The sequence below is a fragment of the Ixodes scapularis genome, unplaced genomic scaffold, assembly GCF_016920785.2.
Source record: "Ixodes scapularis isolate PalLabHiFi unplaced genomic scaffold, ASM1692078v2 PGA_scaffold2__306_contigs__length_199485367, whole genome shotgun sequence".
NCBI lineage: Eukaryota > Metazoa > Arthropoda > Arachnida > Ixodida > Ixodidae > Ixodes > Ixodes scapularis.
Genome location: NW_024609857.1, coordinates 168722068 through 168746393, shown reverse-complemented (window position 1 = coordinate 168746393; position 24326 = coordinate 168722068). Strand labels below are relative to the sequence as shown.

At 46.0% G+C, this 24326-nt stretch overlaps 1 protein-coding gene across 3 annotated transcripts in view; it reads left to right on the top strand.

The window, feature by feature from the left end:
- The window catches only part of LOC8025851 (5-oxoprolinase), a 240122-nt gene that overhangs the window by 202552 nt on the left and 13244 nt on the right, over positions 1-24326 (top strand). For 2 of the 3 annotated variants that reach the window (XM_029972619.4, XM_042292107.1), the window contains exons 27-29: positions 2841-2990; positions 11451-11525; positions 15205-15287. In XM_029972619.4, coding sequence (XP_029828479.2) covers positions 2841-2990; positions 11451-11525; positions 15205-15287 — 308 coding nt within the window. Of the gene's footprint in view, positions 1-2840; positions 2991-11450; positions 11526-15204; positions 15288-17834; positions 18130-24326 lie in introns of those variants that run through there. The other variant, XM_042292106.1, reaches the window with a different exon arrangement.

Genomic DNA, 24326 nt, shown 5'->3' with positions numbered 1-24326 from the left:
TGTAGGCATCTACAATGAAAAAGCCTGTACAGCCGTGCAAAAGAACTTCCGACCGCTTGTAGTAGACACGAAGAAGGTTAGGAAACAAGCTTTAGAACTTTGCAAGAGTTTGTCGTTGACTCAGTTGGCTGCCAACATAAAAAAAGCCGAAGGACTGCACCTGGAGGTCTTTCTCAGTGCAAAGACGCACAAGGAAGCCTGTCCTTTTCGAGCTATAGTCACAGAGAGGGGCACGCGGCAACAGCAAATGTCGGCCTTTCTCCAAAAAACATCTCTCCGCTTTGCGGATTGAGGATCCCTTCTTGGTTAAGAATTCTGAAACTGTCGTTCAAACTTTAAAGACAAATGCATTTTCTAACCACAGTGCATTTAGCATAGATGTACAAGACCTTTTCTATTCCCTTCCTCATGACCCTTTACTTAGCTCAGTTAGGGCCTGCATTGAATCCCAAGACGAAATCGCTTTCCGGAACTCAAGTGGAGTGACTACAGACAGTTTTCTTGAACTACTGCAGTTTTATTTAAATTCCACATTCGTCGGATGGCAAAACGGGGTACTTTTACAAAAATCGGAGGTGTGTATTGGGCCTTGTGTCGCGCCAGTCTTAAGTGATATTTTTCTTGCTAGAATCGACCGTGCCATTGCTTTAGCTATTAAGTCCACGCCTGTCACCAATGTGTTCAGATATGTAGATGATTTTCTTTTACTGTACAAAAAGACTGCGGATCAAGATTTAGTTGCTACGATTATGGACATTTTTCATACCTGCGGTTTTGGGCTCACCTTTACTTTTGAGAAGCCTAACGAATAGGCGTTGCAATTCTTAAACCTTTTCCTCTCATTGCACGCCAATCACTTGTGCTTGGCATTCTCACCACGTTCCAAAAAAGGTATTGTTCACTACACATCCTCGCACTCCAAGGTGGTGAAGAGAGGCATTGCCATCTCTTGCCTCACCTCAGCCCTAAAGAAAGTTATGTTTCCATGCCATTCATCGGAGTTTCTTGGGCCAGATCGATAGACTAAAATCTTCAGGGTTCCCGGATCAGGTCTTAATCGAAGTGATAGGAACGCTGGTAAAGAATGTAAAAGGGGGTGAAAAAACTAGGTGGCCCGTTGAAAAAAATTGGGGGGTGGTTATGCCATACCTACACAAAATATCGCATAACCTAAAACAAGTGGCCAGCAGGTATGGTGTGCCCTTAGTACTATCAGCTTCTAAGAAAATGTGACAAATTTGTTCTAAGGTTCGTGAAAAGGCAGAAAAATTATCAAAAAACACGTGCCACAAAAAACATGTGCGGCCATTTGTTCCCTGTTCATCGGGCGTTGTATATAGCATTCCTCTTTCATGTGGAAGATGCTATGTTGGACAGACGGGGCGGCGTCTGAATGACCGGCTACGAGAGCATAAACTTTCTTTAACATCCAATGTAGGGGGTCACCTTTCGGTGCACTGTAAAACCTGTATGTGCACACGATCTTTAGAAAAAACATCAATCATTGGCCGCTTTAAAGAAAAACGAACGCGCTAGCGTTAGGCTTTGCAATCTGGGTGCTCGAGGCGTTCACCATCTTGAGTCTGACCGATCGCTGCGTTAGCCAGCCGTCGGTAGCTTTGAGCAAAAAAGAAGTTGCCTTCTTGCGATCATTTGACTGCGGATGATCTGTTTCCCCCTGGTGACGTTGTCCCTTGTAAAAAATAGTGCTTCTTCTTTCTCTTCTTCACTTAATATGCTAGAGTTGTGAGTGCACGCCTGTCTGTGTTCTGTGTTCCTTCCTCATTTGTCCTCGTCTCTTCGTGCGCGATTTTAACCATGTTCAGCCATAATGATAGTAGCGAGACACTAGAGCACTTGGTTTTGAAGTGCACGGGGCTTCGCCCTGCCCTCCCCGAGGGGGTAATGGATTTGGCCGGGGCCCTGGGTCTTACTGGTGGCGATGGAAGGACAGAGGAGAAAGGGATTACGGTGATAAAGAGACAATTAGAAGATTGGTGGAAATTATCTAGGGGTAATTGAATGATGGACAACTAACTAGCACAGCTGGGGACAGGTGGGACAGAGGAAAATTGGGACTCCGTCCCGCGTGGCTTTGGGCCAAAGTCTCAACCCTGTCCCGCAGTGGGTCCGGTGCTAGGGTAATGCCGACCAGGTTTGACCAGAGGAAAATTGTTGACTCCCGTGCTGGGGGGAAGAGGGGGAGGGGGGGGGTGATGTTTTTTTAGTTTCTTTTTTGCCCGATTCTCCGAAGGTCATCCTGGTGATATCCCACATTGCCTGGTGATAGGAGGAGAAAATTGGCCTAGAAGGCCGGGAGGAAACATATGTTTGTCTTTTTCGACTTTCGCTAGGTGGCACAAGCTACCACCTGTTACAAAGGGTTTAGCTATTAAAATCCATCCATCACCATTTAGGTATCTGTATCATATGAATTCTTTCAAAAACAGACTCGTGTCTGCCGCTCAGATGGAAAAAGGAAAACAAAAGTTCCACTAGGAAGCTTTACTTAAACAAAAGGCCAATACGCTGGCTGGAAAAGGTAATAAAGGAGTAGCACTGCTTGGCTTTGGAATCTGAGCAATGGTAAGAATGGTCGATGGCATCCACCCTACACTAAGCACCAAAAGGATGGAGCCGTAAGATGACCGGGGGACGGAGTGTCAATTTTCTAAGCGTAGCTTTTTCAGTGGTTCCGGCTAGACCCTACTATCCGCATCCAGATAAACAGAAATGACAACGAGCATCCCTCGTGCACCGACCGCTTACACTGGCACCTTTTGAAATAGGATTGGCAGATGTCGCCCGTGCAACATTGTTTGAGGCAGCATTCGTTTCAGGGCTGCCTGGCACCTGTACAAGTGGTGCTCCCCAGGCACTCGCTGCTGAATCCGTCGGCCGATGCTGCTGTGGTGGGCGGCAACGTGCTCACCTCGCAGAGGGTGGTGGACGTCGTCTTCAAGGCCTTCGGCACTTGCGCCGCTTCGCAGGTGAGGCACAAAATATTGAATATGTCTAAATTACATTCTTTGCTCGTTCTGGCTGTTGCACTTTCTGAGAAATTTTAGCCGTTTTAACGAACAAACTTGGAGCAGCACTACAGATATAACGATAAGTATTGACGAAGCTGAGAACCTTGCGAAAGCGACCAGAAAGGAGGGCTCGAGGTACACCTAAGCGCTTCTTATGAGTTGTGAATGCTGGGGTGGAATGGCTGCGCCATTTTGCGCCAGACACATTTGTCTGCGCCATACTGCGCCATGTCATGGAAACTGCGCCACAGCCAATGCCTCCTGCCATTATGCACCAAATGGCACAACGTGCGCCAAAAAGATTGTATTTTGTCTTGGTTTCGGTTTCTATCGACTCGATTGGCAACAATGAGTGCATTTAGCTTGGTCGGCCTTACATTCCCTTGTTCTGTTTATTCCCCCTGTGTATCCCGAGTTGGGAGCGCGCAAAAAAAAACTCGGGGGTCGGATTCCAAGTACTACACCACCTGCGACTGGATTGTTATTCTTCGACCACGAGCAGTTAAGCAAGTTGACCGAGGTGAGGTCAAGTCGTTAAGCGTCAGATTGCCTGAGGCTCTGCGGCCCGGTATCCTGACGTCGGCCAGTTAAAAACAAATGAGCAAAAGATATTTTTTAGTACTTCATCTTTAGAAGTTGGAACCGCATTTCTGCAAGATAAATCGTGATTTAATAGAACAGAAAGGCGGTCTGATCCCAAATTTTGCCGGCCAGCAGCTCTCATGCGAGCAGTAATCTGCTCGGCGTACTTTAACCTTGCTTCTGCTTATCGCTTAGAATATGATAGCTGCATTAATTAATCGTAGTCTGCTGCTTCGATATTGAGTTGCACAATAAGATAAACTCGAAATTTGTTGCCCTGTTCCTCCGCGCAACTGCACGTCCGTTGCTTGTGCACGTCACGTGGTTCGCGCATGTAATTACTTGTCGAGCACGTGTGGGTTGTGCGATAAGCAATGCTGGTTTGCATTTTGAGCAGCTGAAAGCCACTCAGAAAATATCAAGGACACTATCTCCAGAATCATGAGGTACTTTCTTTTTGGTTCTCATTAAGGCTCACAAAGTTTCAAGTTTTTGCATCTGTTACACTGTTACTACAGTGTAGACCGCATATAACGTATGTCGCGGGAGTCGCGAAAATCCGCACCATAAGCGGTACCGCGTTATAACCAAAACATCAATTTTTCAGGCCAAAATACATGCCTTGAGACAACTTACCTTTGTAAAAGAATTTATTTTATGTTAGATGAAAAATAAAGCTTAGTTCGAGGAAAGTCTTTATTTCACCAGACTAGTACAGTTATGTCTCAAGTGTGTCACACATTTTGAAAGAAATTAGCGGCTTTTGCCTGGCGCAGCCTTTTAACGGCGTCGCGGGTTGCGGACGGACGTTGCGAGCGTTCAGGATTGCTAACCCTAATCACTTTTCTCCGGAGATGAAAACGCGTGAAAATTCGCATCCTTCATACGGTGTGCGCCAGTAATACCTTGAACTTTAGCACACGCATGAAATGCGCCAAATAAGAAATCCGGGCGATGTTTGAGGTCACAAATGCTTAGAAATCACCACTGTAGTCGAAGTAAACAAACACGACGACACGGCCGTTTCTGCCGTCTTGAGAGCGCCGCTGGCGCCGCCACGACATCGCTGCACGAGGTGGATCTTCCCTTCTAGTACGTGCTGGGTTATCATAGCGACACACAACGAAAATTCACAGTCAAGGGTAGCGCTTTTACGCAGAACGATGAGATGAACTCCGTCTACGACGACGATCACAACCGACACCATGTTTGCGGAGAAGCAGCCGGCCCGCGACCGGTACGCAACGCGCGCGAACACTTCTCCTCGATCTGCGATTGGTCTGTCGGTGCGGTTGTTTGTTTCTTTGTTTCCAACGCAGCGGAGGGACGCACGCACGTGAACGACACGTGCGTGCGTCCCTCTGTCGCTACGGCGACTGAAGCCTCTCTCTTCGCTTCTCCCCACTTCTTCGAGCAACATCCTCGCCCCGCGCCGTCAGCGCCGTTTTCTAGTGTCGCACAGGGAAGCGTGCCCGCTGCTCCGGTCGTCGGCGCGGTCGGCGGGCTGTGCCAAAAACCGCACTATAGCCGGTATTTCCCTTCGCGCGCCTGCATTTTAAGCGGTATGTAAATACATGGAGTTCTATGGGAGGCGAACCGGTGGTTTAAAAAAACCGCGTTATACCCGGTCCTGCACTATAAGCGGTTACGTTGTAAGTGGTCTATACTGTATATCCCATCTACCTAGGTCCCTAACCCCTCACATTCATCTGTGCTGCTAAGCACAAGCGAAATCGCTCCCGTGCTTGTCTAAGACACAAGCTGAAGTGCAATGAAAACTGATCTGAGCTGTTCCTAGCCTGTTCCAGAATGTAGTTTTAGCTGCTCCCAACCTGTTCCAAAACAGCGGTTTCAGCTGCTCCCATGGCTGCTCCCAAGTGCAGTTCATGAGTTCCACCCTGTGAATGCGAAAGCATGTACATCATTCTTCCGCTCCCTTATTTCGTCTGCAGCGTATTCGCGTCGGCAGCAGAACAGCGCTGTCTGCCAGCGAGGAGAGGCCACCTCTCCTCACCGCTCTGACTTTGGACGTTTCGTGTTAGCGGCGCGCTGACGGACATGCAGCGCTATGGGATGGCCGTCGGTGAAGATGACACACAGCGGCCAATGTGAGCCTCGTCAACGCGCCAGCCAATGGGACTGAAGCCGAAAATCCATCAGCTTTTCTCCGCTCCTTTGGGATCAGGGAATTTTGGTGCCGTTAGCTAGCTTTTCACGTGGTTTCGTAGCTGGGAGCTGGCTTCACCTGGAGAAAGGATTTAAGGTGCCGTTTGGCGCTGCTTCAAAGCTGATGACGTTGGCTCACTCCATGGGACAGTTAATGCTTTCGCATTAAAAGGCCTGAGGTAAACCTAAGCACTTCCTATGAGTTGTGAATGTGAAAGCATGCAAGCAGTCATGGGCACGTTACCAGTAAAAAGTAACAGTGTTACAGTTACAGTTACCTAAGGAGAAAAAGTAACCCTGTTACAGTTACCGGCTTCAAAAAGTAATGTGTGACAGTTACTGCAAGAAGAGTAACGTTGTTACTTTCTCGTTACAGTATGAAAATTGGACACAAGAAATCACAAACCAAAATGAATTTTTTTTCATTTGTTACGCTATGGTGAGAAGAAAGGTAAACTGAGAAATTAGAACAATCTAAACCCGAAGGGTGTTTCTTTTTTGCGTCATTCGCCGTTTCAGTATTTTGATGTGCATAATTTATTTTCAATAATTGTTACAACTTAGAATTAACTGTTTTTCAAAATTTGTCATCAACCTGCATCAATAAACTTTTTTTGTGTGTTTTGAAACGAATGAGGACACAGATGGTCACATAACTACTTTATGGGATATACTCGGAAGCAGGCCTAAACACAGCAATTCAAACACCTTCAAAACAATAAAGGGGAAAGGGAGGTCTTCTGGTGCTCTACGAGTGTACGGCGACCAGCCATCTGTTTCAAACTTTGGAAGACCAGTCCGCACACATGTATTAAAAACAGCTGTTTCTCTCACTTAAGACACGTGTTTTCCGGAAATCACTTCAGCTGGTGCACTGCATAGGTTCCACAACAAAGTGTCCTTCCATTGGGGTGTTTCTTGAGGCTATCAACAAAAAAGGCAGTTACACTTGGACCTGCCTTAGTGTTTAGTCGAGCGGCTCCAAAGAAAATGAATAAGTTGAACAACGCCGGCTTTCTGCTTAATATGGGGGTGCGCCTTCCTTGAAAATTATTAGGGAAGAGGAAACGGCGACCAGCTGGGTGTAAAAACGACAGCACGGACATATCTGTCGAAGGGGAAGGGAGAGGGGGGGGTGCAGACACAGCTCAGACGGAATACTTGGAAAACATTGTACGACCACCGACACCCGCAGATGGTCTTCATAAGAGAAGAGTGAACCAAAATCAGTGAAACAGACATTGCTTGCCACCCCTGCCACCACGGGCGCCGCCTCCTTTATTTCCTGGTTTCGTGCTTACTCGCCCGTCATCCGTTCTAGGTCGAAGGCTAAAGCAGGCACATTGTTGTTTGTGTAATGCGTGGCCACGCTTCTTTTCTTTTTTTTTTGTAAACGAGGAGTTTCGAAAAAAATACTTCAAGATGGCAATTTCACCATGTGGGGAAAGGATCTAATAAATATAGTAAAGTCCCGTTCACACTCTTGCGACCTCCTAAACCTGGGTTCCTTAAAACTTCTTAAACCAGAGAACACACTGGCGCCATCTATTTGGAAGCAGTGTAAACTAGGCGGTTCGGCATATTTTTTTTTATTTCTCGCGCATTATCCTTTCTTTCTTGGCTTGAAAAACTTTTGTCAATGTTATAAACGAGCCTTTCTATGGGTATTACGCACATTTGACCTCGGAAATCCCGCAAAACCTTCGCTCTTGTGAAATGCAGTTCCAGGGTTACCGCATAGATGGCGCCACAATGCCGGTGTGTTCCCTCATTCTGAAAACATTTAAGAAGTTTTAAGAGATCTCGTCTCTCTCTGTCGTACTTGGTCGCAAGAGTGTGAACGGGCCTTAACAAAAAAGTAACTGCAACAGCCTAAATGGTTACAATTACCCAATAAAAAAGTAACCGTGTTACAGTTACAAGTTAGGAGTATTAAAGGGATACTACAACGAAATTTCGGCGCTCATTTTTTGGTCTATATGTGTTCAAAAGAGCAGTATCACATGGAACATACCAATATCTTGTTAAAAAAGTCTCGAAAAGGAATTTTAAAACGAATTAAACGATTAGCAGAGAGCACCTGGTGGATGTCGCTGACGCCTCGTTTGTAATGTTTGTCTAGGAACCTTGACAGCCAGTGACGGAGGTTGTCTCGTCTCCGGCCACGACGAGGGAAGGGGGGAAGGAGGAACTCCCCTCTTCTCGAGAATCCCTTTTGTGTGTCGCAGAAGTCGCTATTGTCCCCTAGAAGATTATAGAAGATTAACCCGTCTCTCAAAATTCGTACAAAAGCAGCCGCTTCGGTGGCTGGAACGACTAGGCCATCCTCTCGACGTCAGCCTCGCTGTAGCTTTGCTCGTCTTGAGACGACCTACGTCACGATTGCGTTGGATGCCATGTGCTCTAAGCTGGGCCTTCTCCGAGCGCTTGCCAGAGTGGGCCGTTTATAACAAAAAATACAACCACCAGGATCAAAATACAAACGTGCGATTGTCATTTACGGATATTGTGGATCATATTCAACCTATTTTTGAACACGACGGGAATATTTCAAATTTCGTTGAAGTATCCCTTTAAAGAGTAATGCGTAACCGGTAGAAGTTACAGAATAAAAGTGAAACCCGTTTACAACTCCCTGTAACACCGAATTAGAGCACAGCTCTTCAGGAGGAGGAGGGAAGGGTACTGGGGGGGGGGGGGTCACGTGACGATGCCAATGATGCCATCAGTGACGATGACGATGCGGATTCCGATGACGTCATCAGTGACGTCACTGATGACGTCATAAGCGATGATGACGATGGCGATGCGGATGTCAGTGACGTCACTGATGACGTCATCCGTGATGATGACGATGATGATGCGGATGCCGGTGACGTCATCAGTGACGATGACGATGCAGATGCCGTTGACGTCAATAGTGACGATGACATCATCGGGGAGGTCACGTGACCTCGGGGGGGGGGGGGGGGTCACGTGACCTTGGGGTGACCTGGTTTCGCCGACGGCGACGCCGCTTAAGCCGGGAACGGGCCCCTAATAGCTGCGCTCTAAAAGTGACTAGTTACTGGTAACGCGTTACTTACTGCCCAGGACTCCATGCAAGCCACTCGTCCGCCTGCTACATACTTTTCGTCGCTGGTCAGCGTGCGCGCTCTCCTGGGCATGCTAATCTTAGACGCTCCGTGTTAACGGCACGCTGACGGGCACGCAGCGCCTTGGGGTGGCCGTTAGTTGAAACAAGCACAGCGTTTAATGGGAGTCTCGTCGACGCGCGCCAGCCAATGGCACCAAAGCCGAAATCCATCAGCTTTACTCTGCTTCTTTGGGATCGAGGAAACTAGGTGCCGTTGCCTAGGCTTTGCGCATGGTTTCATAGCTGGGAGCTGGCTGCACTTGAAAAAGAGGAAGAAAGGATTTAAGGTGCCGTTTGGCACGACTTGCCCCATGAGACAGTTAATGCTTTTGCGTTAAAAAGCCACCTTCGTCGTCCTAGATAGCAGTGCCGGTCACTATATATGAGTTAGCTACTTTCAGCTGAATGCGTTTTTCTGTCCACTCATTTAATTACTTGCGTGAACTTTATGGGACCGGTGTATGATCAGGCTTGTTAGCCTTTTGCACTGGCCCCTCTTTTAGGCCCTGTTCGAAGAAAAAAAAAAATATTTTTGAAAAAAGTTTGCCATGGCCTAACAAAAAAGCAGCAATGGAAGTGCTACACCATTTGTGCCAAATTGGGCCATGAACAAGAGCCTGCTACATCTTGCGCCAAAGTGCCATTTTTGCTAAGGATTGCTGCACACCTGCACCATGATGAGCTTAAGCGAAGTAAAAAAAAAAAAATATCCTATGATTGGTCGATCCTAATACAGTGTAGACCGCATATAACGTATGTCGCGGGAGTCGCGAAGGTCCGCACTATAAGCGGTACCGCGTTATAACCGAAACATCAATTTTTCAGGCCAAAATACATGCCATGTGACAACTTACCTTTGTAAAAGAATTTATTTTATGTTAGATGAAAAATAAAGCTTAGTTTGAGGAAAGTCTTTATTTCACCAGACTAGTACACTTCTCTCTCAAGTGTGTCACACATTTTGAAAGAAATGAGCGGCTTTTGCCTGGCGCAGCCTCTTAGCGGCGTCGCGGGTTGCGGACGGATGTTGCGAGCGTTCAGGATTGCTAACCCTAATCACTTTTCTCCGGAGATGAAAACGCGTGAAAATTCGCATCCTTCATACGGTACGCGCCAGTAATACCTTAACTTGAGCACACGCATGAAATGCGCCAAATAAGAAATCCGGGCAAAGTTCGAGGACACAAATGCTTAGAAATCACCACTGTAGTCGAAGTAAACAAACACGACGACACGGGCGTTTCTGCCGTCTTGAGAGCGCCGCCACGACATCGCCGCTCGAGTAGGTGGATCTTCCCTTCCAATACGTGCTGAGTTATCACAGCGACACACAACGAAAATTCACAGTCAAGGATAGCGCTTTTACGCGGAACGATGAGATGAACGCCGTCTACGACGACGATCACAACGTTGATCACAACCGACGCCATGTTCGCGGATAGAAGCAGCCGGCCCGCGGGTTGCGGTTGTTGGTTTCCAACGCAGCGGAGGGACGCACGCACGTGAACGACACGTGCGTGCGTCCCTCCGTCGCTAGGGCAACTGAAGCCTCTCTCTTCGCTTCTCCCGCTTCTTCGAGCACCCTCCTTGCCCCGCGAGTGCCGCTTGCGCAACGCTTGCGGCTCGCGCTGTCAGCGCCGTTATCTAGTGTCGCACAGGCAAGCGTGCTCGCTGCTCCGGTCGTCGGCGCGGTCGGCGGGCTGTGCCAGAAACCGCACTATAACCGGTATTTCCCTTCGCGCGCCTGCGTTTTAAGCGGTATGTAATTACATGGAGTTCTATGGGTGGCGAACCGGTGGTTTAAAAAAACCGCGTTATACCCGGTCCTGCACTATAAGCGGTTACGTTGTAAGTGGTCTATACTGTATTCGGGGAAGTAGAAGGGAAGGAAAATAATTCAAATATGTATTTCACAGCGTCCCTACTTGCCATATTCTCTGTTTTATCTTGGGTCAGAGCACAGTCGATGGCTCGGACAGATACGACCATAAACTCTCATACTAAAAGCGCAAGTCACAAGACATTCACTGCATTTGATTGGTTTAGTCCAGTGGATCTCAAATGGCGGTCTGCGGACCCTTTGGAGTCCTCGAAGGCATTTTTTTTTCTTGTCTTTTTTCCCCACACTGTTAAAACCATTGAATGTCATCCCATCAATCGAACATTGCCACAGATTGATCAAATTTGTTGTGAAGTCATTGTGTTCTAAGCAGAAATCGTCTAAAGGAGGTACCATTTTTATTTAGTGCAAGGTGCTACCTTCTCACTAAAAATTTTCTAAAGTATTTTCTTAAGGCTGTAGCACGATGGCGCATGACCTTGAGCGCATAGAGGTAGAGTTCCTGCTATCGAGGAAGGGTGCAGTTTTTTTAATTGACAGCTTTTCGAAAATACACTCAGTCGTCTGATCCTGGTATTATTATGCACCAATAACTCGATAGCTCACCGTCATTGTTAGCGCCATTCTTGTCAGTGGTCTGCTGCGAGATATGGTTTTTTTTTTAGTAGGAATAACCTTGTTGCCTGCCTTCCAGGGGTGCATGAACAACATCACATTTGGAGACGACAGCCTGGGCTACTACGAGACGGTGGCGGGAGGAGCTGGTGCTGTAAGTCGCCTTCGCTTCAACCCTTGCTCTGTCCCCAACGTGGCAGCACCTGTTTGCTACACGTGGCCGATAAGGAGCTCCCACTGCGCCAAAAGTTAATTTCACGTTTCAAATATGGAACCTGTTAGGGCATCGCTGCACTGCCGGAGAATTCCGGTATGCTTGCGCAAACTTTTGGAGCTTTCAGTTATTGCTTAAGACAATCTGTGACTAGACCCCTACAAATACGCCTATGCGGACTCAGCGGTCTGCAAACGTTCATCCTACCCGAATGATGCGGCCGCAAACCTTGCGGTTGAAGGACGTCTGTGACAAAGTAAAATGGAGGGAAAGACACTTCAATTTGTTTACCCATTTCCTCCCCGATTTTTGCGACCCCGAAGTCTGAGTACATTCGTGCAAAAAGAAAACGATAGAGACTGGAGATAACAGAACGGCACTTGGTTTTGTTTACAAGAATAATTTGTGTGGACAGGATAAAATTGGAAAGATAATGCAAGCAGTAACCCATTCAGGGACCGCAGAGTGTAAGGTCAAAGTTTGTCTCCACCGAAATAAGGTCACCGCAAATAGCCAATCATTTTCCCTGTATGTCGCGGTTGGTAAGGTGGTGCGCTGTTTGAGACGAGGCAAACGGGCAAATAAAGATTTGCTGGAACGTGGCACGCAGACGTTTGTAAAGCATCCAGTTCAGAGCTCGGTGTTTATGGTGCCTTCAACGCCACCTCAAGCCGCGTTGATAGCAAACCGCGCACGGATGCAGTATGTAAGCACCAAACAGGAAAGTTGCGCCAGAGCCTAGTCCTTGCGATTGACACGGCGCCCGACTTGGCCCGCCGCCAGAGTATTTGCTAATGCGATCGCAGGTTTTATCGCTTCCCCAGCATCTCTCTTCGTCGCTTCTTTTGCTTGCTTGATCACTTACCTGCTCACTCGCTCGCTCGTCTGCTCACTCGTGCCTAGTTATTTTATTTTTTTTTTAACGAAGGGAACATGGGGTTTTAGAAACGTGGTTTCACGGAACGAGTGTTCGCGCTCTGTGCTGGTCGGCGGTGTTCATCACGCGTATGCAAGCAACGGACTTGGTGATAGGAAAACATTCTTTCATGAGCATTTCTTGTATAAAGCTATGAAAGTAATTCAAGTTCTGAGTTTAATGTACCTCTTGCACTGCCGTGCTAAATACACACAGAAGAAATGGGCATTTTTTTTAGCTTTTTCTAAACCTTTTGCGCTTACCCACCGTGACATGGCCCACCCGCACTTTTCTTGCGAATTTCAGGCGACAAGGAGCTGGCCGACGACTCGGGATATTACGGTATTCTAAAATATACAATTTTTGTAATTCTTTAGGCCCAATGAAATCTACTTCGAGGGTGTCATAGCGAGCAGTCAAACATGCAATCCCCGACCAGTGGAAGAAACATCAGTTTAGCCTCAGCCACTTCGATGGTCAATTACTCGAAAATAAAAATTCCGCCAAGCTCGCCGTTTGCTTTTTTTTTTTTCATTTCAACAATGCTCCCAAAACGTGCAACATTTTTTTTTTTTTTTTATAAAGTTAAATATTCCACTTTAAAACTGTGCTTGAATTCAGATGAAAACCTTCACATTTGTAATCATTATATATAATCCTGACTTCTCTAACGCTTTCGCGTGTCCCTCATTCATGACACTCATTATGATGTTTGTTAATTTTCTCATGGAAAACACCTCATAAAAGAGATTTTGTGTTAAGAACAAAGGATTAGAATATTTTATGGAAATGTCTTGCCAGTTTGACTTGAGATTTCTCCTCTCCATTTGAGGCAGAGAAAGCGTTCTTGTTTCTTTACGGGCCTCTGCCTCCCCGCACCAGCAGAAGTTAGCATGCACGCAATGCTTTGGTAACAATTCTTACAACACAAAAATAAGTGACAGGTGAACGGTAATCGAGTGATTCAGGTTTTTTGTAATCACAAATTCCACGGGCACTCTCTCACAAACATTGAACATACTTGATGACCGGACAAGCGCCCATCCCCTCCGCTGTTGCAGTATGTCGACTGCAACAGCGGAGTGGTGTATGAAATCCCTTTCACATGTGGGAAAGTGTATATAGGACAGACTGGACGTTGCATAAACCCACGACTGAGAGAACATGCCCTGACCCTGCAGTCAACACCTTCTGGACATTTAGCCATGCATGTGCGATATTGCTCCTGCACACCTTTGCTTTCAAACACAAAAGTGATCAGACGTTTTAAAGAAAAGAGGAACAGGGAAATCTATGAAGCACAGACCATACAAGCCAATGGAGAAAAATGCGTCTCCGCACCATCTTTGGCGTTGACGGACAAAGAGGTTCAATACTTGAACCACTATACATTATCACATTTGCATGTGAGCGCGTGAGGTGGTGCACCGGGTGGGTCTATGCGCTCGCGCCGGTATAGCTTTGGCTGTGGTGCCTGTTGGATGTAGAAAGGTAAATAGGCTGTACGAGGCACTGATCGGCAGCCTTTGGACGATCACTTTTTATTTTCTATTAATTTTTTATCCAATTTTTTATTCTCAATTTGTATCCCACGGTCCAGAGTTCAAAATCATTACCTTTGTTTAATTTTTACTAATTTTGTTTTGGTCTGCTGTGTCTTATTCTTTTTAGTCTAACAATCTTCTTAGAGTGCCCGGTTAGAAAAAGACCTATTTTTTCTTCTTTTTTCAACTCCAGACACTTCCTTCACCTTCTTCTTTAACGTTGTATATAAAACCGTCAGTTGTGAGTTAGCGCCTGTCCTGTCCACTTCTTCGTCTGTCCTCGTCCTAGCGCTATTTGTAATTTAATATGTATAACCAACTAGCCCGCCAGAATATTTTAATTGAGCCCATCCCCCATTTTTTTGCAATTATCTCCAAAGTTTGAGTGGGTGCTTGCCCGCTATTTTACAGTATATGTTTGATTCCGTTGGGCAATTTAGAAAAGTGATTGTACCTTGCACCTCAACATCCAATTACCGTAGTTCGTTCTGGAGTGTGGCACTATCCACATCTGTACACGGCGAGTCTCATAGGCGACCTCCCTCGGCCTAAGGTTGGAGATTGATAGGAATCCATTTTCGTTTTGCCCGAGAGAGGCCTTTTTAATGCGACAAAAAGTTTATAATAATGCTGATTTGGAATCTAGAATATACCATCAACTAAATAATGGAATGATAGGAATATTGTATGCAGTGTTACATACACTGGAACCTCATTAATTCAAATTCCCAGATAATTCATACTAACACGCGGGTCCTGTCCTATGTGTTTCTGTGAAGGAAACTCCCGGTAATTCAAACTTTGCATTATTCAAACATAGTTCTGGTCCCGCTCTGGTTCAAATTAATGAGATTGCACTGTATAATGCAAACAGTTTTTTTTTTTTGTAGAGTTTGCGTTAGTTTAATGTTTGTGGCGGTCGTATTCCCCCCATATAAGAAAAAACAAATATATTTTGAGTAAAACGGGGAATTAAATATAAGAAAGAAGGAAAACCATACTTGGGATCATATGGCGATATTTGTACAGCTTTTGATCTGCCTGTTGTGCAGTTTGGTCCCTTGACACGTGTACATGTAATTCCCTGAACTTTTACGCCATGCAGTATGCTAGACAAAGTGGCCTGAAACGAGACTCTGACGGAGGCCCATAATTGCAGGGACCAGACTGGCACGGCCGCAGCGGTGTGCACACCCACATGACCAACACACGCATCACAGACCCCGAGATCCTGGAGCGCAGGTGAGTTGCCGGCCATCTGCCTCGGCGTCCCACCATTGTCAGTTTGTGTTTCGGTGATGTCCACAGCCCTTCATAGTTAGAATTAGGAAAAATTTTAAGACTGTCTCAATTCGATCTGATCAACTCGGAGACCCCCAAATTGTGTTGGAAGTGAGCCGTGCACATGCTGCATGCGTACGTGCGACATTGTGCAATGTTGCGAGGTCAAGTTACTTTGTGACATCGCACGAGGTCACTTTACTCAAGGAACTCGTGGGACCTCATGAGCTCAGGTGACGATGAGGTCATGCGGCCTCATGACATTTACCTTATGGTATCGCACGACATCATGTCACGTGACATGTTGACATTGCGGGATATTATGACGTCACGTGACGTCATGACATCACATGACACTCGAACTTGACGTGAAGTGATGTCACGGTGTCGCGTGGCATTATAATGTCGCGTGATGTCACTGTGTCACATAATGCGGCGTAAAGGGCGGGGTTTTACACGTCGCCTCTCCTTGTGAAACCCCGCCCTTTACGCCGGATACATTGATGTGCATTGAGGTCGAAGCGGTGCGGTTGCACCAAGTCGACAGTATGAACCACCGCGTCGTAAAGTGCTTCAATTGTTAGGCATTGTGTATTGTGGAGACAACGTTTCATCATTTTTCAACTCGCCGTGGTCTTGTGGGCAGTGACAACGATGGACCCGGACCGTACGACGCAAGAGTTCTGTTCTCCCGATCACAGTGATGTGATTGCTGCAGCAATTGCGCCAAACTGCGCCAATGGGCTAACTCTGCTACATCCTGCTACATTTCGCCAAAATATGGCTAATCTGCGCCAAGCCTGTGCCAAAGGACCAATCTTGGTCGCCTTTCAAAAACGAAACTAAATTGAGAACCGTAATTGAGCTTGCGTTGGCTAGGTAGCACAAAACGCTGCCCGACACAAAGTACCCTGCATGAATCGTCTATGCGGTCTTGCATAATTTTTCCCACCGTCTCGCGTTTCGCGCTCTCGTCGTCGTCTCGGGAATCTCGTCTTGCGTCTTTTTTTCTTCTTTTTTTTAATTTTTTAGCGATAGACGCGGGCGTGTGCAGACACTCTGACGTTAGTGTGCCGGGTTCGAGACATACCGTCATGCTGTGAAACAAAACCACGTTTTTGCGCAGCGAGAGTTGTGAGCTGAAGCGCTCGCATGACCGCAGTGCCATGGTCTCGCGACATCGTGTGTTGCCGTTCCCACGTCGCTGCAGGTATGGCGCTTTCTAAACTGAAACGCATCGACATTCCTGCTCTTGTTTAAATCATACGCTGCTATAAAAATCCCTCTTTAACTCAATGACTGCTGTGTCAAAGTATTGATTACCTAGGTTTCCCTCGGTGGGCTTTCTTCCGAGAGGGACCCCGATACGTGAAAAATCTGCCGCGAAAGAAAGTTGATGACGGGAAGTGAGCTAAAGCAAAGAAGGCAATGTCTGCATGCTGAACCCGCACAGCGCGCTTGTTTGTCTCGAGTTCAGTCGTTGCACAAAGCGCTCCAGAACTTTTTGACCCTGGCTCGCAATGTCTTGCATCGATATGCTCAGGCTCTTTTTTTTTGTGTTTAGCTTGTACCCCACCCGCCGCCCTGGCAAGCACGCGCCGCTGTACTGTTTATTGTCGTATGCTGGACAGTTACATTTTGTACACGTATACTATTTTGGGAACCAGTTGGCGACGGAGCGGAGTGGCATGGTTTCGGACGAACAGCCGTTGTCTCCGCTCGCACGACGAAGCAGGTCTAACTGCAAGCTTGCCAAAATTGCCCTCACGTGCATGTGAACATGATTGCACGAGAGGCACCAGCCGGGATGCTTGCAATCCATTGTTTTATGTTTGCTTACTTTTTTATAAAGATCTGCCACGTTGGGAACCAGTAAAACAAAAGCAAGCTTGTTTTTTTTTGTTTTGTTTTTTCCGGAATTGCTTGGCAACACCCACAGCGCTGTATACTTGTGGGATGTCTCAGGAGCAAAAACATAAGCAGCGAATACTGCCCCAACACGTCGCATCACAACACAACACAAAGTGCCCTTCGCTTGTACATCACTTAAAACAAATATTTATTTTTCTAAGAATATATGCTCCAAAAGTCACTTTTTCTGCTCCGAAACACTGTTTTGGCTGCTCCAAAGGCCACTTTTGCTGCTCCAAAACACTGTTTTGGCTGCTCCAAAAGGTGCTCCAAAATGGGTTAGGCCAATCATATCACTGCGATCACGTCTGTCACTGTATCGGCACGGCGGATATATTCTACGCTGCCGCTTCGTGCGCCATGCTTGTTTTGATGCCAGTAATGCCTCCACATCGCAGTCTCTAAATTGCTTTATTCGAAATATTGCTTCATTCAAAATTCAACGCAGTCCCGACCACAATACAGGCCTTTTGAACCGGATGATTAGAAGCGTATTGGGCGGCCGACCACGCTTATTACGAAGGCCGAGGGGCCCAAAGCACACGAGAATACACGGAGGTGTGTGGAAGAACGTTCCCTCGCTCTCCTCCCCCCAAGCAAACGGAAAACGGAGCGAAGGAGTGCCGAAAAGCCGCTTCTGACGGCGACGTGGCTAGGGAGTAGCAAGCCTGGCTCTCGGAGTGTCTCCAGCTGCTCCGTCGGGGTCACGTGGCTCACGGGCCACGTTTGCAATGCGAGCTGCGAGGAGGTATTGTCCGTGTCTTGGTCTCTCCACCTGCTTTGCTCCTTGACCCGCGGCGACGCAATGCACGCGCACTTGCGACCACCTTTGGAGGAGGCGCCCGCCATTATGTTGCAAGTGCTCTCTGCGCTTTGAGTTGCTCCCTCTCTTAAATCTAGCCTCTCTACCGTGGAGCGGCATTTATGTTCGGACCCTATGCACAACGCCCGCGGCCTGTCTTCCGTCAGACACGGGTAGGGGAAGCGAAAGAGCCCGAGGATATCGTCCCTTCGAAAGCCCCCAACGCACGCGTCTGTGGTGCGTCATATAGGAGTGTTTACCAAAAATCGCTTCAAAAAGGATGAAAAAAAAAATTGGACATTCCGGCGTTGATTGTTTGACACTGTCGACTGTCTCGAAAAAGGAGCGAGACGTGTTGGACGGGTTTGAGAACAGTTTGTCGTGCGAAGGAAAGCGCACATGTGATTCAAAGATCGATGATCGCCGAACGCTTTGCGTTCATCGGATTTTTTTCTACGGGCACGCTCGCCGAGCCGGCGCATGATTTTAGGAGCTGCAACGGCCTCTACGGGAGCGTGTGCAAACGTGTTGGCAAGGCAACCGAGGATAACTGGAATTCGTTTGCACTCGTCGATGCGGATGTTCCCGGTGTTGGATGTTGCGATCATAGATCCTGCATGCAACCATGGTAAAGACGAGACGTTGATTGGACAGGCGCATTGAGAAATACCGATGACTGTAGAGGTGTAAAACATCCCACGGCTGCTTCGGAACAAAGCGGAGTGCAGCGCCAGTGACAGGATGTCCGAAGAAACTAGAGGAGGGTGTGTTCAGATAAGGACGGTCATGGTGGTGTCACGCCTATTTTTTGTTCTTTTTGTTTTCAATGAAATTTCTTAACGAGGTAGAGAAATGTGTCCACACAACGGTAAAAGCCTCACTTTGGCTAAAAACTTGCTAGTATTTGTGAGAAAAAATCGCACCTAAGGTGAGGTTGAGAATGGGACTTTCCCAATTGCACATTGACGCAAGTTTGAAGGCACCCAGAATGAAGAATACAATTGTCTACGTTGTCAAATTTTTTATGCCAAACGTGCACAAACTTTACTACTAGAACTAATCAAATTTATTTTATTTGGTGATATACCTATATACTTTAAAAAAATTAAACCTTAAGCCTGAAGTTTTTTTGTCCTGAATACGTGTACATTTTCAGGAAAAAATATAGCATTCCACTACTGTAACTATATTTTCATTGCACCGAAATTTTCCAAAAAATTTTTAAAAATAGACAAGCATCAATCTTGCGCTTCTATTAAAGAAATTAATCATCCTCAATTTTTTTAACTTCATTCGGTCGATCCTTCACGGCCGATAATTTTATATCAGCAAAAATATGTTGCATTATGTTGTTTATAATGAGAAAAAAAAAATGTGTAACCAGGTCTATGTTGCACTCAATGAGGATTGAGTTTTTTCTGTCTTAACGAGTGCGGTAGTGATACTCGAGCACCGCACACCACGGTGCTCTTATTTGGTCATTTGATTTCCCAGGCACAATTAAGCAGTATAAAGTAACGAGTGAGTTGTTTTTATCAGTGATGTGGCTGATTTTGCCTAGGAAAACTGAACTTTGCAACATGTTTGGTCATTAGGTGTTGTACTCAGTTGATTATATGTTGGTCATGTTACCTTTCCAGTGTTATACTTTAATGTGTGTAGCTTACTGACCAAAAGGTTTGATTAATTTCTCTAGAGATCGCTAGATACAGCCGATCTTAAAAGGTAAACTCCTGCAACACCGCAGGATGTCTTGCCTGCGTACAGATCGCTCCTCTTCTTAACTTTAAACGCAAAATTACAAATGATCTTATCGTAAAAAAATATATATATATATTCAATTTGTATTGAGGATGTTTAGATAGTCAAAGGTTATTCTTAGGGGTGTGCGAGTACCGAATAGTAGTTATCAAATTGAATACTGAATCGAATTAAGAAAAAAAAGTGGAATATTGAATAATTATTTTATCTGTAGGAATTTTTCAAAGTGTGCTCTGAAAGATTATTGTGTGTGCAGAATATGCGCCTGGTGCAGAATATGCATCTGGTACGGAACAAAAGCTCAAATGTAGAAAACTTCTCGTGAAAAAAAAAAAAAAAAAGCAGCTGGTGATGGACGTTTGGCACTAAAGATCAGATTTTATGGCGCAAACATACTGTAAAACCCTTTATTTTCACGGCCCCTATTTTTCGCGAATCGGTCACAGATGACATAATTGCGACCACTAAATTTCGCAAATTCCAGATGCCTGCATTGAAAATCTTAAGGACCGAAATTTTCGCGCGCCCTTAATTTCGCGAATTCTTCAATTCATGAAATTCGCGAAAATTGAGGGCTCGCGAACATTAAGGGTTTTACAGTATTCTATCTACACAAAAACCCAAAGTTACAGCCACGCGTGACACCGCGAATTGTCCTTTTCTTTATATTTGTATATCTCAGAAAAAGGGCCTTTTGCAATATTTGGTCTCAATTTTAAGGAGAAAAAGGGCACTCGGGATTTTTATTTTATATAAATAAACAGATAGCTGTTAAATCTGACCAAACAGGCTTAAACAATATAACCTAAAGTAAGAAAAAAAAAAAAAAAACATGCGGTTAGGTGGCGCAAGTCACCGTCCAACCTCCGCTATGCATCCATTCCTCCGTCCATCTTTCCTGTTTTAGAAAGCCTAGATTTAAAAAAGGGGTCAAGCGAAACTGAAACCACGGAGACGGCTCCTGCGCAGATTTATCGTAAGTGTGCATGTGTTGTGATGTTACGTGGAAAGAAGAGCAAACCGAAGAGCGACGACGCCTGCCCCAAATTCCTGCCCGATCGACGCTTTCATCTTTTCGTCACCTTCTCGCAGTACGTAATTCAAACGCGGCTATCGAACGGTGGGAAACCTTTTTAAATCTAGGCACACTATTTTTCTGTTCCGTTTCGTTCCGAATCAGAATTTGCGGCTTGCGGTTCCAACAAACAAACTTGACGGAAGGACGACAACAACTCGGCTGGTTTCATCGGCGTGGTTAACGTGGTTTTCTTTTTGTGATTGTGCAGTCGCCGATTTCTGTGAGTGTGCCTAGTGTGTTCTACATTGGAGCTTCAATTTGAAACGAGGGGCTTGACTCGTGGAGAGAATTAGGCATGGCACAATGGGATGTTTTGGTTGTGATTCAAGGTTAGATTGAGTCACGATCATGAGTAAATCTGCATGCTATAAAGTTTGTGGCATTCGTTACTTTTCTTTTTTCTAACCTGTCCGTTAGATTTTTGTGCAGTGGGAGGACCAAGAGGTGTTTCTCGCATGGTCTGTCTAACATCCCGGCGCTAATATCGGGAGAAAAAACAGCTCTTTTGTCAGCGCCGATCGCGCGTCTTTGGCTGAATGTATCGAATATTCGAGTGACCGAATACTAGGAATTCGATTCCCAAATCGCATTATTCGAGAACTTGCTATTCGATTTGAATTCGTATATTCGAGTATTCGCACATCCCTAGTTATTCTGCCTCAGAGTGGCGCCAGGATTTCCACTGTAGATAAGAAATTTTGCAGTACAACCGCTAGCCTCGGGTATTTAACGTGCATCACGCTGTAGTGATTACACGAGCACGGGCTGGTATGATTCTCATCCAGATTGAAACGAACAGGGGCGGGGATCGAGCCCAGGATCCTTGGGTTCTGCAGTGTGAGCTTGTGTGAGTATCACCGGCTTGTAGACTTTGAGACTCGCCAACAAAGTTGATTTGAACCTCTTCACACACATTTCTGACCACGTTTTATCCCACAACGGGCACAGTGAACTTAACGTGCGAGTCTGCGTGATTAAATCTGGCTTTCCCTGTTCCCGCACTCGCAAAAAAGAAGAAAAGCGCCCATTCTTTAATCTTTGCACTAAATTCCCTCCGTCTTAAACAATAGACTAATTTTCAGCCACTAGCACTTTTGCCATCTTTTTTCTAAACGCGACCCCTCCCCCCCCTTTTCTTTCCTTGTTCCCTTACCGTCCCCTTTTTTTGGCCTTGGCCTTTGGTTGTTCATTCTGGATGTTTTCTCTCATTTTGCAGTTCCTTTCTTCTTATGTCTTGTGATTATCGAAATAAATTCTTTGACTCTCCGACTGCCACGCGTCTTGTCCACACGTGCTCGCGAACCATCGCTCCAGTTCCGTCAACTCTAGAGCACAACGAGAGTTTCCGCCAACGGTTCCTAAGGCAACGTCGTCGACTTATGAAGAGGCAGTTGACAACGCTTTGAGCATTCAGCAGTTTGAGATTCCCTCAACGAAACATAATTTGCCTGCAAGGACGGTGAAGTGAACTCCAGATGACAAAGTTTTTTGACAGCAGGGCACGGCAAGAAGGCACACGATGGCGTACGTATGCTCGTGAAACATCGGGCAGCACTGCACAATTTGCGGTCGCCCGCCACTGATGCTATACGACAAGGCGCGGGTGATTTTGTACAGGCACTAGCGGGCAAAATAAAGAAATGCCTGCCTGCTGCATGTTGGGGATAGCAAGCTTAAAGTATTTCGGGGAAAAAAAAAAAGAGTGGAAAAAATCAAGAAGGTGCCTGGAATCCAGACATTTTACATGCGGAAATATGAAAAATCTAGTCAAGATGATTCTTTGTATTATATGGCACAAAGTGCAGATTCCGAGTGGAAAAAACTGAACGTATTTCACCATATTGCTTGCAATATTCAGTGCGACGCTCACTGTTCCTCATCAAGAGCGTACTTATTCCAAACAAAGAAGTGCAGGTTTTTTTTTTTGTATGTGTTCTTCAATTCTTATAAGGACATGTGTTCACCTGCCTCCCTCCCCCTCTAACCCACACTCTGTTGCCTCTGCGCAAAGCCCCAGATTATAACTTTTTCGATGGTGGAGGAGGCGTTGCAAGAGATCCTGCAGGACCTTTTATGGCAGCGAATTGAGTAGCGCCCAAGCGCGCACAGGGGAAAAGAAATCCTGATGTTGAGTGATTGACGCTACTTGACTTTCCTTCGCCTTTTCCTTTTTTTATACACAATTTGCTATTTTGTTTTTGCAGTGTCCGGCAGCAATCAGAGCAGAAGTTTCCGTAACACCGCACGTTCCTAGTGATGCCTGGAGAACAAAATCAAACAATTTGGTCAGTAAACTACAAACATTGAACCATTGCAATGAAAAGGTAGCGCAGTGACTATATATATAATCAACCAAATCAATGCCCCAAGGACTGAACGCGCTGCAAAGCTAAATTTTCAGAGGCAATATCGGCCACACCTCTGATAAAAGAGCTCACATGTATTTTTTTTAGATAAGATTGTTTTATATAAATACAAGGATTTGTTAACTGTTTCGGTTGCAAATGAGTCGCCTAATATATAAAGGAGTGTTTTGGGGATTCTTGGCTTGTTGGCGACTGCACCAAACATTTCCTGACAACGGATATCAATATTTGGACTTCCTTTTTTCCTCGCGTTATCAACGCACCTCCAATTATCGGCTCCGCAAGTCTTGAATTGCCTCCAACTTAGCTAGCCACCAAGCCCACCAAGCCAATTTTCTTTTGCCGCCAAGTGATCAGGCCACATCAAGCCGCTGTTGTAATGGCTGCAGGTAATCAGTAGTTGCAGAAGTGATCAACCATGAAACCTAGCGGTGCGCACACTTGGCGAAGCTTGGGTCGAGGAATTGCCCAGCCCCGACATTCTTCGCCTATTGAATGCAATGATGTTGACAAACACGCCGTCGTCTGTGGTCCGCTTTTGGACAGCGAGTGAAAGTGGTTAGGCCTAAGAACGGTCGGTCACATTGCTCTCCATGCAGAGTGAGCTTCGTAGGGCGCTTTTCCTTCGGCAAAAGGCACACCGAAAGCGGCCATAAAAGGTTTGCAATTTATAAAGCATGATTATTTAAAACTGACACCAAAACAGACGGGACGTTAGAAAGGAAACAAACAACAGAATCAGAAGAAAGGAGACAAACAGAATTTGATTTCCTTTCACGACAACAACATGCGCAATGATTGTGCGGGTTTCAGTGGGGTGTCATTGACTGTGTGTCCTTGCTTTGTTTGGTCATGTATTATGACTGCGCCTTGACAATTAAAACTTCAGTTATAAGTTCAGTGGTTGTTTGTCTCCTTTCCTCCGTCCCGTCTCTTTCACTGTACGTTTTATATAATCATGTCTTACCAACACGCCCAAGCTTCCATTCTGTATAAAGCATGGTTACTGTGGCGTGGCCCCGACCCACCTCCATCAGTGGAGACATGCTACAGTATCTTGCCGTCTCGTATCGGCACCTAAT